This window comes from Grampus griseus (assembly GCF_964374135.1).
Source record: "Grampus griseus genome assembly, chromosome: 11".
In the NCBI taxonomy this organism is placed as follows: domain Eukaryota; kingdom Metazoa; phylum Chordata; class Mammalia; order Artiodactyla; family Delphinidae; genus Grampus; species Grampus griseus.
Window position 1 is genome coordinate 66668136 of NC_139005.1, and position 20102 is coordinate 66688237.

The window sequence follows — 20102 nt, forward strand, 5'->3', positions numbered from 1 at the left end:
GCCTCTGATTCCTTCTTCTTAATTACTAAAGGGAGCCGCCTGTGACTTCACACCACTTCCACTTTCCTGAAGAGTCAATGCGTTCTTAAGAAGTTTTAACCTACTTGCTCCCTCGCTCCTTTGTTAATACTTTACTATCTTTAACATTGACAGTTAATCCGTTTACCCTATTCTCTCATGATGAAAGTTTGTGGATTTTCAGTGGTTCTACAGTTTCTGCTGAGCACATTTACTTGTTCATTAACTGTGAACTTTTTTTTCTTCTACCTGTCCAGATGTTTATAGGTGCTGGGCATTACATGGAAAACAAGACTGATAAGGTCCCTGGCCTCTTGGGACCACAATTCTGGTGGCGATTCCAGATACTAATGTGTACTATGAAGAAAATAATGCAGCCTGATGGGATAGCGATTGCTGGGGGAGAGGCTACTTCCTAAAGTGTGGGCTGGAAAAGCCTTCCTGTGATGACCTTTGGACTAAGACTTGAATGCTGAGAAGGAGCTGGAGAAGGTCTGGCTAGAAGGCATTCCACATAGGGGAGAAGAAAAGTGTAGATTCCGGAGGAGCAGGACGTCTCTGTGGCTGGAGCACAGGAGCAGAGTGAGACGGGCGAGAGTCATTGGGCCAGACGAAGGGCTGGCTAGCTGTGGTAAGGATTCGAGTTTTATTTTATGTATAACAGGAAATCATTGAACAGTTTCTTTTAGCAGGGAGATCATAGGGTTTCAAAAGAATCCTCCGTCTAATACCTGACGTTATGACTGGCGAGGGGTGAGAATTGCAGGAGTAGAAGTAAGGAGAGCACTTAGAAAACTTCTGCATTTGTCCGTGTAGGGAACATGGGTAGCTTGGATTAGGACTGGAGCAGTGTGGATGTGATGGGAGTATGTTTTGGGGGTAAACATCTAGGTGTTAGTTGACAACCTAAAAGATAAGAGGAAGTTGGAGAGAATAATAATAATAGTCGTAGTAGTATTAAATAACAGCTACCATTTCTATTGCATTTAGGACGCTTCTAGGTGCTTTACACATGTTAACTACTTTCATCTTCATAATAATACTGCCCATAGATAGGTATTATTATCATCACTGTTTTATAGGTGAGAAAACTGAGGCACAAAGAGGTTAGGTGACTGACCAAAGGTCACCCAGATGGTAAGCAGCAGAGTGGGGACACAAACTCAAGCATCTGATTCTAGAGGAGCGTGCCCTTCTTCCAGTGTCCTAGGATCAAGTATCAACATCTAAGTGCAGTAGAGGGACACAGAGGACCTTGATGGGCCAACTGATATGATTTTAAAAACTTTTTTGACAGTGAGCAGAGGTTATGGGGTTAAAAAAAAAAAAGGCAAAAGATCAGTCCCTGCCTTTAAAGATACAGTTCCCTCTTATGTGCGTTTACTTATGTTTTTTCCCAGGGCACAAAAATGGGCCCTTTGTGCATGGCATAATAGGTATAATAAATATTCATCATTTAAAGATGTTGCTTTGTTTTGCAGACACCCAAACCACGGTATTTGCTTTTCAGGCCACTGCCAGACATCCGGGGGGCTCAATTTCTTGCCGCCGTTTTGGAGAGCTTGCTGGTTAGGTGCTGCCTTTGGAGCTATGGCCGAGGTATGGGGGGGAAGGGGGGGAGTCAGCCCTCTACATGTCTGTTTTCCATGCATTGTGGCTGCCATGCAGCAGGGGGCGCTGCAGTAGCGTTCATCGCGGTCCCGGGAGCCACTCGTCCAGCCAGAAAGGGGCCAAGCTGGGAGGAGATGTGGCAGGCAGCCCACGGTCCTCTTTGGTCTTGCAACTTTAGTACCCAGAGCTCGTTCTACACAGACCATTCTTCTACACCATATTTCATCATGTTGGACGCCTTCCATCCAGTCCTGCATCCGGGCGGAAAGGAAAGGGCATTAGCTTCCCGCCTTCCTAGGTGTAAGGGTAGCGCTGTACTCGGTTGTACAGGCGTCTCTTCTCCGTGTTCTTGGGGTCAGCCTGACAGTTCCCTTGAAACCACGAAAAGCTCCCGCTGCTGCGGGGTACGAATGTGTGTGCGCTAGTCTTTCTTTCCTCTTCGGGGGTCCTTTCTTTTTAACCTGACTGCGGGAATATTTCCCTCCCCACACGTCTCTCCATTGACATTCGGAACAACGGTCGGCTCGGAGCTGAAATTTCTCCCTCCTAAGACACCCCTCAAGCCCTCCAACGCCCCCACCCCCCGCACCGTTTCGGTTCACGCACAGTGAGGGTGTGTGACAAGTCGCGTGTGTGTTTGTGGCAACCAAGTCCGCAGCACTCGCCAAACCTGTTCTTCCTCTCCCGGTGCCCAGAAGTCTCTCCAGCTGACCGGACCTACGCCTCGCAGCGCTTGGCACACGATCCAGTCGGTGCTAGGCGCCGGCAGGCAAGAGCGGGGCGAGCGACTGCGTCCTCCTCGGTCTCGTTCCTCCTCTAGCTGCCCCGCCCAGGGCGCACTCCAGCTACCTCTTTGGGCTGTCTTCCAGCCGTCGCCCCTGGATTCCCTGGGCTTCCCAGAGTGAAATCGAAGGTGAAAGAAACAAGGGGAGGGCGGGAGGTAGGGAGGAGGAGCCTCCGGCCGGGGGGGAGTGTGGGCGGAACCTTAGGGGCGGATCTGGGTGGAGAAAGGGGCTGGGCAAACCCGGTGGAGGGTTGGCCACGCAGGCGCGGGGGACAGCTCCGAGAACCCCACGCGGGAGCTTCTGGAGTATCCAGCCGCCGCTTCTCACTTCATTGGAGAAGGGACTGGGGCCGGGAGAGGAGCTAATAAAGAGTGAATGAGCTGCAGCCGCTGTGGCGGCCGGAGACTGCCCGAGCGGCACCGGAGCGGTGCGACCGGGAGGCGGCGAGGGGAGGCGGTTCGCCTTGTCCCTCCCACCCGCCCTTCTCTCTCTCTCTTCCTCCAGCTGGTCTCAGAGCCCGGCTCGGTCCGGTCCCTCTGTCCCCACCCCGCACTCTTCCACCTCCTCCGAGTCCCACTCCTCACCTAGGGCGCCCTGCACTGCCATGGGTTAGGGTGGGGGTGCGAGCCGCGCGAAGGACTAGCCCTGTGCATCCGCCGGGGGGCGCGGAGCCCGAACGCCGCTCGCCGCTCGTCGGCGCAGGGCATGGGGAGTGCGGTGTGAGCCCGCACCCAGGGAGGACGCAGGAGCTGCGGAGACGGGCGCCAGGAGGAGGAGGAGAACGGTGGATTGGAAGGACCCGAGGGAGGAAGGGAGGGTGGGGAAGCGAGGGAAAAGTGAAGCTGGGAGGAGAAGGCGGCGGAAGGTGGGGATTGATGCTTCTGTTTTTTGTTGCCGCTGTTGCCCTCGCGCTGGTAGCCGAGCCGGAGGGAAGGCGGTGGAGAGATGATTGCAGAGTTGGTGAGCAGCGCTCTAGGACTCGCTTTGTATCTCAACACCCTGAGTGCGGATTTCTGCTACGATGACAGGTAAGGGGCTGAGAGGAAGGGGTGGCGGGCTGCTTGGGGACTCCGCGGTAGCTCTGAAGCTTCCTGCTTTAAGGTTCGAAGTACGTCTTGGGGGGACTGGTCCAGCACCTGAAGGTTTAGGAGACGCGTAAACATCAACACCTAAAGCAAACGCCGAGGACGCGGGCGCACTGGGCGGGCTGAGGGAGTTTGGGTTCCTAGTTTGCAGCAGGTTCCTCTCCCTTGCTTCTAGGCTGTTGGCAGACGCTTAAGTTTCTTAGCGGAAATCACAGCAATTTGGGAAACTCTTTAATGAACGTATTAAAAAATAATCTTAGGTATTCCATGGTGCAACAAAAGCACATTGAGCGATTTTACGTCTGGACTGGAAGGAAGCTGCTCCCCGTCCCCTAATCTTCCCTGTAATGTTTCCTTCTATTGATGGGACACTTTTATTTCCCGAGGTTAAAACACACGTTTGACAGTTGCCAAAATAGTGGAGAAATCGCATTCTATTTCAACTTTCCCTTTTGACCCATGGTGTACTTTACTTTGAGCCAGGATAATGCTGCTGTTCATCTCTTCCGCTCCCCCGCCTCCCTCACCGATCGATGGAGTAGCACTTTATAAAAGCCTGGGTTTTCATTTCTGTTTGGGAGTTTTACTTTAGACGTTAGCGTTTCTTTTGTGCTAATTGGGGAAGAAGACGCCCCTAGAGACTGAAGTTGTCTTCTGCGTTTGGGTTAGTTTGGGTGGCTAATGAGACCTGAACTGTGTTGTCAAAGAAACTGCATCGATTTCTGGGAAATGTCACAGTTGTGCTCGTGTCTCTACCTATTTTTTAAACGTTGTTAGTGTTTAGAAACTGATGAAAAGCTCTAATAGCCATTAGGGAAAATTGCAATTTGTGCCTTTCCGGTGACTTAATCTGATTACAATTAAAACAGATGCATAATTAAAATATATTAGGGAGAACAGCACGCCTGGCTAAACTTATTAACCGTCCTGGGGTGTTTCATGCTCCATTGAAGTTAAACCATCCAAAAAGTGAGCACAGATTTACTTTGACAGCTTTTCAGCAGCCTCTCTGGGTTATGGAAAGTGAATGGATCCTCAGGGTCAGGGCGAGGCAGTGAGTGAACTTAAGTGAAGTGGTTGATAGTGAGGGGAGAGGAAGGCAGAATTTTCTCCCGGTGGTGCTTAGCCATATTCTGTATCCTCTCGTGTGCCCACTCTCCAGCTAAAAGCATGTTCATGGATGTATGCCTTCAGTCAGCGAATCTTGGTTCACACCCACATGTCTGTTATGAAATCCCCTGATAATAGGTACAAGAACATCCAGCAAACCCTTCTTAATGCATTTTATGTAGTGTCTATCAGAGACTGGTTGATAGGAAGCCACTGTTACACATAAACTTTTCCTCAACTTTCAAGCAGTGTACACATTTCAGCAGTTTTGCTACGTGCTTCGAGAAGTAAATGGTCTGTGTGTAAGAGTGAGGTGAGCTGCTTCTGTACCCTCCAATTTTGTGTTACTCTGCACCTGCTATTTCTAGAATATTGGCAGGAAAAGCTCTTGCTTCCAAAGTTGGGTGACTTTTCACTAAAGCGAGCTCAGGGAAGAATCTGGGCAGTTACTGGCACTGTTGGGGACAGTTTGAAGAGTAAGCATTTAAACCAATGATTTAGGACTTATATAAAAAAGTAACTTACTGTCATACTGTAACTATTGTAGAACCTTGTGCTAAATCAAGCAAATAGCATGGTGTGGCTATTCTTTATTGCTGTCCAGTTCTTTCAAAAGTACATGTCAGAAGAAACTATCCTAATAAAGATTAAGGCTGGAACTAAACTACATTTGCATGTACATTTCTCTGTAGACTTAATGCTTACTTTGTGTTCTTTAATGATCAGTCAGAAGTGTTAGTGTTGTAACTCGGCAGAATGGTGTGAGTGTGATGATAAATTAGTTGTGCTTTGATAGTTGGCAATTGTTATAAGTTCTTTACCTACTATAGATTGAATGGAGCGTCAAAATTCCTGAGTTATACCTAGCTGCATAGATGAATTTAATGTGATGATTTGCCCGTATCATCTAATTGATAGCATGCGCAATGTGTGACATATAGACAACATATACCATTATGATGTTGAAGACCTGTAAATATACATTATACTTAGTTACAATTTGAAAAGTGTATTTTACTCTAATTTTCTTGGTAGCAGAACTGCATATGCAATCACATACTCTTGAGAGTATGAGATCTTACAAGTGCCACACTTGGTTTTTATGAATCCTAGAAATTATGAAATATGTATTAATAGGAGCATGGCACATATTTGGTGTCTGCATACCATGTTCAGGTGATTCAGTGCCAAGGTTTCTGTCTCACTGCTCTAACTCGCTTGTGTGAGAAGCAGGGAAAAAAGCTGGGGAGTCAAGTGGACACTGTAGGATGATGATAATGTGTTTATTTCCACCACTCCATTTCATACTACAAAGACTCAAGTGTAAAACTTTGTTTAAACTACATCTGTGGCTTCTGCCGAAACACTGCCCACTCCCCTTCACCCCACCCCCCACCCCCGCCCACCCTAGGAACTTTTGTGAAATATGGTTCTGCAAGGAGAGGGCAGTGCTGGGAGTGAAAGGGCAGTTCAAGGAAGGGAGGTGGCTCTTACGCTCGACTTGCTTAACTCAAGCAAGACTCTGCATTTTAGCTGAAGAACCTGGCATTTACTGTAGGAGGGCTTTCTATTGCTTCAGCCTAAACATTATTGCTGTGGTACTTCTCCAAGTTATCATTTCTTTTAAATGTAGTGCTCAGGTTTACTTTATAAACTATATATGTAATTATATTCAGTGTTTGATGTAGCTTGGTTGAGATTAAGTGGTAATCTGAAACCTTCTTCTAGCAAAATCAATTTCCCTATGGTAAAATCGAATATTTTACAAGTGTTTCTGTGCTAAATGTAAGACTATGGCTCTGACGTGATGAAACAAACAGTAGAAGAGTAGAATTCATCATATCTGATGAAAAAGCATATACAGTTTCAGCTTCTTCCCCTCTCCCCTTGCCTTCAATCTAGTAAAGACTGTACTGAATCTTAAATTGTGGTTAGAGTAAAATTGGAATTATAAATATGCAGTCTTTGCCAAAGCTGAAGTCATGCTGCATGTGACTTTGTGAAGGACTGTCTCCCTTTCTGGAGAAATTTGATGTTAGGTCAGTGGGAAAAACTTGCTGACCCCGAATTCTCTGCTCTCTTCCATATTTGTCGAGGATAACATTGCATCACTTTCCCTGCATCCTCTTTAGAAGTCCTGCTATGTTTTGCATAAAGATAGCACTAAAAGAAGAGTCAGTTTACTTCAAAGCAACAAAAGTAAACTATAACTGCTGTTTCATAGTGTGATTTCATTTGGCACATATCATCTAATTGACGGCAGGCCCTTTGTGATAGATAAGTAAGGACATAATGCACCGAATACATCTTTTTAGTCTCATGTGAGTAAAATAATGCATTAGTTTAAAAAAAAAAAGGCAATTTGAGTTTTTGAAAGTGGGAAATGCGTTTGTGGCTGCTTTGAAATTTTTTTTCCTTATTGCCCATTCTGCAACTGTTAAACTCACCCATGATCATTAACATTACCTTTAGGTGCCTTAGTTATTGGTGTGCAGTAATTTTGTGAATTTGGAGAAGCAACTCCACAGCAGGAATTTCTACTCTTGAAATCAGACTTATTCCAAACTTTCAGTAGCACATCCCTGGTTTAGTTATTCATTTAGGTGTAAATGTAAATCTCAGTTTTGTAGAAACACTTCTTAAGGGTTTTTTTTTTTCTTAATGTTATAAAGAGTTTGGTTAACAGTATTTAAAATGAAGGAATAGAGGATTTAAGGTGTATTGACAAGCTTTTTAGAAAAACCTTTTTTTTTTTTTTCCCTGAAGATATTCAACTGTACTTTCTACTTGGTCTTTTAGTGTTATTATCATTTTGGTTTTTGACCTGGTATAAGAATAGCTTGTGAAATGATCAGTTCCTCTAACGTCTCTCTGAAAAGTTCTCTCTAATAAACTTGCCTTGGACCAATCTGGGTTTGTTATCTTAAAATTATAGTATGTTCAACCACTGAAGGCATGTCTGGTATTTAGTAAAAGCATGTTTAGAAAGAATTACTATAAAATCAAAGTAAATAAGGGAGAAGTTTGCTTTGTGTCCAAGGTTGTCTCTTCAGGTCTTTATTAGAAGAAGGTAACGTGTACAAGAGTGTTATTTTACTCTCATTTCCTTCCCCGTTGATAATGTACTAAAAGAAAGGCCAGTGGGTACAGTTCATAGTTTATGAAATATTTTACGTGACATTTTATTTTCTAGCTAAGTTTTGATTGTTTAATCAAATCTATGTGGAAAAGGTTCATTTTGCTGTTTGAATAAGTACATCTCTTAACAGTAAATTAAAATTAAAATTCGGTGAAGCAGGTATGGACCACTTTTCCTTACCTCCATCGAGCTTGTCACATGGGGTTTATCCTAGCAAATGACCCAGATACAAGCACTGAACGGACATGTGCAAATGCCATAGGGGAAATTGCTTGCCAGCCATCTGTCTCTTAGTTTTTCTCATTTATAAATACACTGTATTTGGGAGAGGGGCTGCATTTATTGCACATTATTAGTTTACATCATCTCATCATCTGCACTTAGTTTTTCAGAGCTAACGTGTCCCTACAGTAACACTGAATTCCCGGCTGCTATAATTCTGAAATAGCTACAACCTTTTGGATTCCAACATGAGTTAAGAGCCGTTTGTCTTCCTGATCTCTTTGTTGCTGTTCAGTGCGCTAAAAGCACTTGTTTAAAATGCCCTTGATGGTGCAGCTGTTTATCATAGGCGAAGGGTATGTTTCCTCTAAAACAGGCACCTTCATAATATTAGGAAAGGACAAAGTTTACCCTTAAGGCACTCCAATAAATCTGTGGCTGACAAACCTACTTTCTTATAACTTCATTATTCTCACCCAACATGCTTTCAACACAGTAACATTCATCTCTTAAATTTTTTGGTCCTCTCTCAGAAGCTAAGTCTTACATGAGCTTTGGGTCCTTCCTTTAATGGCTTCACGAAAGTGACAAGTGTGGCAGCCTTGATGGAAAGGACAAGTGGGTTGCTGAATGTAACAACCTTCCCTCTATGAATAGCTGTCCTCATTAAGAGCCTAGCTGAAAAAAGTGGAGAGGCCTATCACCAGGAACTACCTCCTGTTTTTCATGGGATGAAAAAGGCATAATATTTTGAATCATTACAGGTGTAATTATGCACAATGCTAGATGATTTCTTTGAAGATTTTATTTGTATGTGTTTTTGAGGAATAAAAGACTACATTCATTAATTCACTAATTATGAACACCACTAGACATGGGCTTCCCTTATATACGGTGCCTAATACAAAAAGCAGCTCTTCCCCGTTGTCAGTAAGCGTCCCTGTCCGTCCTTTCCTACCTGTACTTTACCAGGTACTATATAGTGTTTGAATCTGGGAATCTGATGATAGACATAAAAAAATGCTGATAGCTTGTCCTTTAGCAGAATTTCACTTGCATTGACTCATGTTTGTTTTGATTGATACTCATATTTTTAAACTTTTATTGGGATTCTGTTGGCTTCTTTCCCAGAGCATCTCTGCTGAGGATCCATGGTTGGTGGTTTGAATTGGACTTTTTCTTGATCTGGTGCTCATTGGTACTTCATTCATATCTGTGGAAGCTTTAGAATACCTTTCCCAAATGGCTCCTTCCTAATTGTTCAGGTCAGTTGTTTTCCTTGGAGGTCTGCAGGGGCTGAACCCTTTGAGTTAACTAGATTTGCCTTGACTGGTCATAGGGATTGAAGACTTTTGCCTCAGAGATTATTTTGGTTGTATTTTCTAGGCAGTTAATTCCAACAAGATGCAGCACTATCAAATTTCTATTGCTCTCTTTTCCTCCACTCTGACAGTTTAGTTTTTCAGTTACATTTGTCAGTTTCTCTGGTACTCAAGGTTTCTTAGAATAAAAGTTATAGATGTTCGTTTCAGTCTTTTAGAAACTTTTGGGAATTACAATTTTGGGTTCAACCGTGAGCTTTTTTCTTTACAGGTAAGTAGGAAAGAATTGAGTAAGCCTATCTATTCAGGAGAAATTTGAAGAAGGCGGGAACACTGAAATGATTTGCTTTCAAGATTCTACATTAAAAGTTTCTGTTGTGTTTTTAAAGTAATTTATTTTATTTAAGGGCACTTCATAAGATACAGTTAATTTGAGTAACTAGAAATGATTGTTTTAAAGATGAGATGGAGAGAGATTTTGACTTGCTGATGTCTAAAAAATTAATTTGGAAAAGAGATTAGAATTCAAAACCCTAACTCCACCTTTAGATTCCATTTTATCATGGAAATAAGTGAAATTATATGTACATTTACTTATTCCAAGGCTATAAACATGCCGCGTTGCTTGAGGGCAGTGCTACTGTATCTGTTTTAAAAGTACCTTAGTACATGGCAGAGGAGATGCTGTTTGCTTGTGATAAACTGGTGTAAGCTTTCGTTTCTTGATTTCTTTGCTGCGGCATTTTGTGATATCAGGGTGAGGCAGGGTCTGAAGCGTGGCACAGCATATAGTTATTGTCAAGGAGACTGACTAAATTACATGATTTCTCAAGTGAAACACACATCAGTGCCCTTGGAATAGCAGCTATGTGGTAGGTACTGTGTCCAAATAAAATGTGTCTTTCCCTTTGTCTTTGATGACTACTCTTTATTTCTGTGGAATTTATTATAATAAATGTGTGATTATTCCTCAGGAGCATCAAGTTTAAAAAAAAAGTACGAGTTCACTATAGTCTTATGATTATGGTTTAACTAGGAAACAGTTGTATATTGTCATTACAGAGCTGTTTGGGAAAAGGGGGGGTAAGGCTGGCAGCGGTGTTGTTCCCCTGGGGACCATTCTCATTGTTTTATAAACTATCTTTTGTGTGTCTCTGCCCTCCTAGCTTCAGGTTTTTAAAGGTATTATAAATACTGAGACTGCTGCTTTGGGTTGTAAAAGATGTCTTAAGGTAGAATACTTGGGTCCGAATAGTTTGTCAGGTGTACTTTTAGAATAGGATGTTTCTCTCCTCCTCCAAATGATTAACTACAGGACTGCTCTGCCAAAGAAACTGAAAAGAGCTCATTTTGACAAAGCAAGCTTCTAATGGCAAATTTTCCAACTACAAGTTTGTGGAAGAAAAGTTCTCCGATGATGAAGAAGTTTAATCAGGCAAAAAGACAATTTTATTTGCAGAAATAGGCCCTTTAGTGGGAGACAATTACTTCTAACTGATGTGAAAAACTAGTATACCTGAAAGCATTTGGTAAACCTTATTTAAAATAGGAAGGATTTTCTCGTTATTCTATTGAAAGAAAAAAAAAATGGAGCTGAGTTTATGTTAAAGAAATAAGGTTTTACAATTTAACCCACTCTTATAGGGATATATAGTGACTTAACCAAAGAAAATGAATTTGAGATTTGAACAAAAATCTATTATAAAGACACCAGAGTCCAGCCTGAAATTACCAACTATAGTTTGCCACAGATATCTATTCTTCTATTTAAAATATCCTATTTAAGTGATCTCTTTTGGTTTCCTCCACCTCTATATTTTTAAGAGTCTTTGTATTTTTTCTTTTAGAAACAGTGGTGTTTTTGGCTTTCGTTCCATGTTGAACAGAAAATAAAATTTCACTGTTTTAAAACCCCTTGTATGTCATTAACATAAGTAAACCATTTCTGTGAGAGAGTATTTCGTAGCTACTTTTAAATTCAGGCCTGATATGATACTGAGGATGCCGGTGGTAGGCCAGGGGGCTTTAGACCTGGTCCTCTCTCATAACCCCACACCTCCACACCCTACCTTCGTCCTTTGATATGGATGATTACCTTTTAGAAAATCTTTTAAAATGCAGTTCAAATTCTCAGTTTCTTTGAACCAGATGGATATTTTGGTACCTCTCCTAAAAGGACATTTTTGAGCTGGGCCTCTTGTTGGATCTCTTTCCATCTATGTATATGTATATATATTTCTAGACCAGCACTTCCCAAACTTCAGTCTACCTGCACATCACCCGGGCTTGTTAAAATGCAGATTCTGCCTGGAGTGGGTCTAAGAGTCTGCATTTCTGTCATTCCCAGGTGTGATAGATGCAGCTGGTTCATGCAACGTACACATCAGTTCAGTGTGTTTTACAGATATTCGGAAAAGACTGCCTAAATTCCTGTATTAAAAAAGATTTAGGATAATCTTTTATATCTCAAAAGCGTATGCGTTTAGCCATTTTATTTAATCTCTCTGTTTTGTTTTATATTTGTTCAATCATACATCTTTAAATTGATCTTAAGAGTTTAAGATATTGTGTACATTTTGAAAAGGTAGAGAGCCTGCTAAAATCTAGGAGATGCTCTCTATTGAAATATCTGTCACCAACTTGTATTACAATATCATCTTCTTTGTAGTTACTATGGAGACAGATGTTGGATTCTGAGTTTTACAAATAAACTGATAGGCGGTTGCCTTAGGCTTATGACTTGAATAGATGCTGATGCCTAAACTGAGTCTATAGTCAGTGCCTTGATGAGTTTGTACTTTTGTTGAACAATCCCTTGTAAGGAAACTTGGCTTACACTGAAGGAAGATTATAGACGTCAGGCAGGTGGCAAAATATAGGCATTAGGCAGCTGAGAGTAGGAAAGATTTATTAATGACATTCAGGCACTGGGCGATGCTACTGGGTACAGGTATGTCAACATAGCATTAGAAATGCTTGGGCCCCTTTGACTTTTTTAACCTGGTACACTATACCTCAGCCTTTGGGCACTTTGGTGGATTTCTGAATAGGTGAATACCACACATATGTGAAGTTTTACATTCCTACTTAGTAGAAATCTTTTTAAAGAACTTATTTTAAAATAAGTTATAATTATTTCTTCCTTTTTAAAACACTGTACGCTGTACTACAGGCAGTATTGTGAAAGAACACTGGGCTAAGATAAAAGAGGAGTCTTGGAAATAACACTTTATTAACTAGTACTTGAGCTACTAAGCCTCTAAAACTTGGTCTTGTAATTGGTCAGGAAGTGCAAATGAGGATAACAACTGCCAACCACAGAGTGAGGACCAAATGGAATAGTCCGGTGAATGTTTTCTGTGTGTTTAAAAAGCCGCATGATGTTACAATCAGATGTAGATGGTGTTGGACCAGAGGATGAATGACTCAGTTATCCCCATACATTAGCATCTCACTGTCTTCTCCCCTGAGAACAGGACTGTGTTCTACTCCATGTCCTGGCTCACTTTTTCGCTCAGAGTCAGTGGTTGAGCTCCTTTTGTCTCAGCTTCTGTTGCCTCTGCCCCATCTCCGCTTCTCATCTCTGTCCACCCTTTTGGTCAGCTGTCCCTGGTCTCACCGTAGAAGCAGGTTTTGCTCTCCTGTATTTCTTTTCTGCTGCTTTCCCTTTGTTTCTGGTCTCTGTGCTTATTTTGAATAGATATTCTGGCCAATCTGAGCACTTCTTTCCTTCCGTAGGGTGAAAGGACCAATTGCAGTGCATCGGGTGTGAATAATCTTTGGTACTCTGGTTCTGCTTGGCAGGGTATATTGTTACTGGGTACTCATGATCTCTGTCTTCAATGAAACCCCTTTTCTTTTGGGAGTATGTTCAGATTTAGAGCAGTTCTGGCAGTCCAGTGATTAGGAAAGATAGACGTCAGATAAGCTGAAGTTTTTTTGCATTGAAGTGTTTGTGTTAATCCGTGGTGTACTGAAAATCAGTAGCAAGTGTGCTTAGCACATGTACTAGATGGTGACATCTAATATCTAAACCTGGTGATACATTTTTGTAACTAATTAGAAAATGTATTTTTTCTTTTAGACCTTTCCAAGCAACAAGGTGGCAAAAAGTAAAAAGACCACAAGAGTTTTGGAACCAGATAAATTAGGGATCTAATCCCAGAACTGTTACTTGCTAATTGTGTAATTTTGATTGTGTTACTAAAACTCTTCTAGCCTCTGTTCCTGTTCTATAGAATGAGGATAGTAATACCTAGAGTTCTTGGGAGAATTTAATAAGTTTTATAAAATGCCTGGTACGGTGCTGTCTGGGATACTTATTAAGTATTTCTCTTGATCAAGAAATTATTCATTAACTTTATAGCTGATATTTTAAAATCATTATATAATAACATCTAAAAATATTGTAGAGCACTTAGGGAATTTTCTTTAAAGCCAATATTCAAAATTTAAACTTATTTCCAATAATATTTAACTTGGTATTGCAGATAGATTTAGTGTCACTGAAAAGTTCGGTGAAGTATTTTAAATAATTACTAATTTAAAATTTTAATTTTCATCTTGGGTTATAGGTTTGAAGAAATGATGTTGAAATTTAACCATTATATATACACATATGCATGCATACACACACACAAATTTTGCCAATAAAATGTTTGTGGTATATACTTGATTAACTGTATAACTGAATCACTTTGCTGTATACCTGAAACTAGCACAACATTGTAAGTCAACTACACTCCAATAAAATTAAAACATAAAAAAAATTAATTGAACAACCAATTTAAAAAAAAGTACATACGAAAACCAGAACTCAGATATCTCCCATCTTCACTTCAAGTGACTTTCTTCTTTAGATTAGATAATACTTACTGTGTGTAGGAGCGTAGGCAAAATTATCATTTCTTAGTATCTTATAAGAAGTGTTTCACTCTCTGATATGTATCTTAGATTTTTAAGGAAAATCATTGTTTAAGGACATATCTTAATATTGTTATTCCTTATTAATATTAATAAGAAAAATCTTAATGAAAATATGGAGTTGTTTTCGGTTATGTTGCAAAAGATAATGTTGAATAGAGAGTTAGCCCAAATCCCAGGAATACTTTTTATATATCTTTTGTTTTACAGTGAGTAAATTGGATAGAAAAGCTCTGTTCTTTGAAGCCTTTTCTGGGAAGCTTTTTACTCTCTAACTTGCTCTCTTACCAGGACCTACAACTCACATTAGTTTATTTACAGGTAGGTCTGCATTTAAGAATATTGATCTCTTTCTTGATTAAAACAGATCTTTTACATGTTTACTTACCATTTGACACTAACATTTCTGGCTTTCTCCCCCACTCCCCCCTCCCAAAAAAAAAAAAAAAAGAAAGAAAATACTTTCCCCCTCAAAGTCCAAGTAAGCTTAGCATGTTGAAGGTTTACTGTATTGATAACATGGTTTCCTCTTTAAAGTCAGAGTGAGGCTCTAATGATCCTCCAGGGTCCTTCCAGCTTAAAGCAGGTCACAGTTATAGGGTTTAGGGTTTGGGCTCATTCGCCTATGAAATATATATGAAATTGGCCATTTGGAGGCAATGGATAATGTTTTCAGTAACTAGGGATCTGATGTTTTACAGTGAAAATGAAAATGAGGCATTAATACAACAAACCATATCGACCAAACGTGTTTTTACCTCAGCCGTGGTCATCATTTTCTTCCTCATGTGTTACCTTCTTATTGGTTGGAATCTTTGTTACTCTGTTCCTATTGATAACTAAATTGTAACAGCAAGTGGCAAGCTCCTGAAAAGGAGAGCACTTTTGGTTCTTGTTGGATAGCAGCCTAGTTTTCTCTAGTGCACATCTGTTCCTTGAACATTTTTAGAATGTTCAGGTGAAAATTCACCCCGTGTTTTAGTAAACCAGATTCTGTTACTGATGGGTTAAAAAAAAAATCCGTCATACTGTTTTAATTTATTAAAGGGAAACGGCAAATGGTTTCTGTACTATGGCTCTCAACTCTCTGGGATTAATTTAAATGAGTACAAGAAACCAATAATTCAGGACCTTATTAAACATGCCTCAGCAGTTGATTTTTAAGACTAAAGAAAAGACCAACAGCTGAATTTCTCCAGGGTGAGGAGTTGGATGGAAAGGAGGGGTTATCTACTATGAAGGAGAAGGTTAAGTTTGGCATCCCTATAAATGAACTTCGGTGAAACTGAGAGGAGTTGACTTGAAGAGTATTTTGCCCCTTTCTTGTTTATGATTTCCTTTTATGGTATAGAGGAGGGATCATTATAGAGAAATTGGGATGACCTTTCTTCGTGTGGGGAAAACAGAGGCACTGCAGTGGAAGATGGGTCATTTTGATTGGTACCTCTGTGGATTGGAACCAGAGCAGCGACTGATTGACAGCTTCTTGAGGTTAAATCAAGACAGTTTGTTAGAATGGAAATCCTCTGAATTCAGCTGTATTTGTGGAAAGTAGGTCTTTGGTGTTTCAGAAAATTCTGTGGTAGATTTTGATTACATGCTGAATTTGGGGTGTGTGCTATAAAATAGCAGTTAGTTTGTACTTTTTTTTAAAGGCAGTTATCATAATAAATACCCAGATGTTCATCTTTGTGTACTTAGAATTTGCATTCTGAGAATTTATGATTTTGGGGAGAGGGTTGGGTTTATTTTTCAAACTAAAGCCTGAGAGAATTAGCAAATTTAATGTTAAATTGGACACTTTATTCGTATACGTAAACCTTGTAGATTTAAGGTAGACCATATATGCTATTTTAAAGTTAATATTGTTTTCAATACTAAGAATAATCTTGAGTTTAGATTTTCACTTTGATTTCTTTTTATGTCATCATTATTTATGAAAACTGGTTGAAAATGAAGATCAAAGATTTCCTGTAAAACCTAAGATGTGACAAGAACGTTATTTACTTTAAAGTTTTCTCTAAACCGGAATAAAAACTTAAACACAAACCAGAACTGAGCCAGAATGTTTTTTCTTGGAACATCACTGGGAATCTCTATAAAAATAGAGTAAATGCTTTGCATGCAGCTTACCTACTGCATTTGAAGAAAATCTCTTGTGTATGTCTTCAGGCTATTTGTGTGTTCAGAAAGAGTTTACCAGAATCAACTGAAATTGGTAGAAAGTGGCCAAAGTAACACTGTAGCTATAACTTTATTGAAAACCAGAATGGTATTCTCTGTCATAATCTTGAGTAAATGGAAGCTAATGAGTGATTTCTTTTGTGAAATATTATCAGTTTTCCTCCACTTAAAGGAGATTAATTTTATTTTAAGGATTTCTTTTCCCAAGAAAAATCATATCAGTTCCTGCTAACTTCTATCAGCATTGATTTTAGAAAAAAGGAGATGAATAGAAATTAAGAAAGCAGCAAAACTGGTAAAGAGATAATTTCCTTATACACATACCAACCAAAAGATTTAAGGATACTTAGTAATAACATTGTAAATTGTTTTGTGTATTCTGGTCACTTACCTCAGAGACCAGAAACAGCTGTTGTTACTAGACGTGATGGAGAGAAAGAAAAAGTAAGGGTATGTTTACCATTTAAGTAACCTGATTTCTGCAAATTACAGTATAAAAATATGATAATTCTATTCAAAGTTTGGGAGGAAGATTTGTTGTGGTTTATTTTAAATTCAGGAAATCCACTCAAATAGACATTCGCCTTTGATTTAAAAGTGTTAAGTCATTCTTATCTAGAAGTGTGTTATCTCCCAAGAAAGCATCAGTGTGGGATGCTTTCAGCTCCTGCCATTCCTGTGTTCCTTTAGCAAGCATTTGTAAATGCTTAGCTGTGTCAGGAACCATGTTTAATATGGGGGGCACTGACCCTGAAGAAGATGTAGTCCATAATTTCAAGGATCTTAGAGTCTGGTGGGGAGACCAAGGAAACAGACAGTTTCCCTAACAGGGAGACATGCTTATGATTGTGAGTACGTAAGAGGGGCACTTGACCCAGACTGGGAGGGAGGATGAGGGAGGCACTTGTGAGAACTGATTCCTGAAGAACAAATAAGAAATAGCTTATAAAATGAGGGAGAGGGAGGATTATTTGGGGGAAAAAATGTGCAGAAAGAGAAAGGCATGGTGTCCAAAGAGCAGGGCCTAAAGCTAGAGTAGAGGGAAAAGAGATGAATTGGCAAGGTAGGCGGGAGCCAGATCGCTGGGGTCTCGTGTTCCCTGATGAAATTTGGGGAACTGTCTGAAGAAGGGTGAAATCCAAAGCAGAGAGACCAGAAAGGGGTCCATTATAGGGTTGTATTGGAGGATTTGTATTCCTGTCCGTGATGAGGGCTAAAATAAGGTAGAAACAGAGGTGAAAAAAACTGGGGTGAAATAGAAAGGAAAAGGTGAAGAAAAGTTGATGTCACTTGGTGACAAGCTGAATGTGGAGGGTTGTAGGAGAGGGACTTTTCTCAGGTTTCTGTCTGGAGCAAGTGGGTGAAAAAGGAAGCAGACATGTAGATCAGTTTGGGGTGAAAGATGGTGGAGGGATGTGCTTATTTTCCTCAGTGAGTAAGAAGAAGCAGTGAGATGTCACAGCATGGAGATGCCGTGGGTGCTTTGGAGTTTGGCATGCCTGTACTGCTGCTTTGAATTGCTGCTAAAACATTGTCATCCGCCCTTTACTTTTGCTAGCATGTTTTATTTTGATAATAAGGTTTCAAGTGCCCAAAGCCCAGTTCAGAAAAGGTAGAACCTCTTGCTTGTCTGAACCTAAGAGCCCTGAGGAGGCCTGAAGACTTCATTTCTTTCTCCATCTCTTGGTCTGGCCATCTTGGTGGGCATTGTGGCCAGTGGCAACCTAAGATCTCTTCCCTAGCTCTCCCAGAATGCTCCAGAGGGGATCTTAGTTATCCTGACTTAGGTTACAAGCTCGTCCATGAAACGTACCTCTGGTCTGGCATTCGGAGTGAAGAGGAAGCAGGTTTGCCTAGCCCATGCCGTATGCAGTATAGGAAAGAGGGCGCTGATTAGAAGGAAGGAAAAGGGATTCTGCGAAGAGAGGGAGACCACAGATGTCCATGGAAACCATGATGTCCACTTCCGGTCTGTTCATACCCTTAACCATTTGAGTGCCAACTGGATCATAAATGCAATCTCAGAAGTCATGTGGCCTTACTTAGTTATGAGGTGGTCACACATATGAGGTAGAACGTTGATTCATACGTGTGTGTGTGTGTGTGTGTGTGTGTGTGTGTGTGTGTATTCTGGACTATCATCTAAATTGGGAGTAGGCACTACAGCCTGTGGGCCAGTGTACCCTGTAGCCTGTTTTTTGAACAGCCACACACATTTGTGGACTTGTCTCTGACTGCTTTCTCTCTACAATGGCAGAGTTGAGTAGTTCCAACAGGGACCCTGGGGCTCGCAAAGCCTGAAATATTTACTGTCTGGCCCTTAACCAAAAAGTTTGCCACCTCTGATCTAAATGGAAACACATACCTTTAAAACTCTTCCAGCAATGATCTTACTGGTCCCTGAGAGCAGGGGACGATCTTACTGGTCCCTGGGCCCTCTCGGGTTCCGTGACATTTGATGGGAAACACAGGTCTAAGGTACACTTGTTAGGAGTTAAAACTCAAGGTCAGTCTTACAGATGTAAAATGTTACTGACTTCCCTTCCTCTTGGATGACACTATAGTGAGTCCTCACCGGTGATTTTTGGTAGAACTTGGCAAACTGCGGCCTGTTTGTCTAGGATAGCAGTTAAGTGACTAGATGGCATGGATGCCACATGTCTGCAGTCGTTTGTGGGTTTTGTCCTAACTCGTCCCTGGATCCTGAGTGAGTTCGTGAGCAGTGGGTTTGCAGGCAACAATATGTCTTTGTGAGCTGGTGCCCCAGCCCCTGTGCAGCCTGGCAGTCCCATTGGGCCTCAAGGAAGCGCCCACTGCTTTCATCTCAGAGCGGCCGCCTAGGGAACGCTGCCGGAGCTGTTTGTGAACCTGGCTCCCCTGCCTCTGGAGCCGCAAGCCTGCCGTTTCCCGGCAGTTGTTGCCCAGCTGTCTGCTGCTTTGTTACATTGTTTCAGGCTTTGCTTCAACCTGCTCTCCAAGTGTTTTGCTTGACCTCCCCCCCGGGTCGGGTCTGGGCCTGGCTTTAGCTCAGCCCTAAGCAGCTGTTTGGTATTCTTCTGGTATCTAGTTCTCATGGGGTCGGCCCACTGGTACTGATTTTCTGTGATTGAGGTTTTGGCACCTACGAAGTGTCTGCGTCACTGCTTGGTTGTTGACAGCCTCGTCTTGATGCTTTTTCATTCTCTGGGCTCCCCAAGGGGCACCCTTGATAAACTGTGTTCAGTAATGTGCTGGCTTTTTTCTTATTGGCAAGGAAAAAGGCCGTATGTTTCTGCTTTGAACTGGATTGCCATCTTACACGTTCTTTTAGAGTCTCCACTTGTCAAATGGTTGCGGTTTGGACGTGGTTGTCCTCAGGTAGAAAGATCGGTGTCAGGACCAGGGTTGCCTACTGCAGGATTACATCTGATTCTTGAACTTTTCAGGAGTCTTGTTAACTTGTGAGGCTAGAAGTGTAAGATTTAGAAAGCAGTCATACCTGGCTTTTCAAAATTTGTATCTCGAAGGTTGGTTTGCAAATTTAAAATAATAGATAGATTAATCCTTACTGAGTGGAAAATGCTGCCTTTGGTATTATTTTCAATAGTTAATTTGAAGAATAACTAATTATGTTTGCATGTGAAATGAACTTGGGAGGCCTGATAAGTAAGTAGAATACATTTTAGCCAGTAGCCACCTGTTCTGCTTAAAAACAACACCAAAT

General features: G+C 41.2%; 1 protein-coding gene across 1 annotated transcript in view; it reads left to right on the forward strand.

Moving 5' to 3' along the window:
• Positions 1–3139: 3139 nt before the first annotated feature.
• The window catches only part of TMTC2 (transmembrane O-mannosyltransferase targeting cadherins 2), a 390337-nt gene continuing 373374 nt past the window's right edge, over positions 3140–20102 (forward strand). Inside the window, exon 1 of the mRNA XM_082665557.1 lies at positions 3140–3442. Within this exon, the coding sequence (XP_082521683.1) occupies positions 3360–3442 (83 nt within the window). The 5' untranslated portion in view covers positions 3140–3359. The remainder of the gene's footprint in view (positions 3443–20102) is intronic.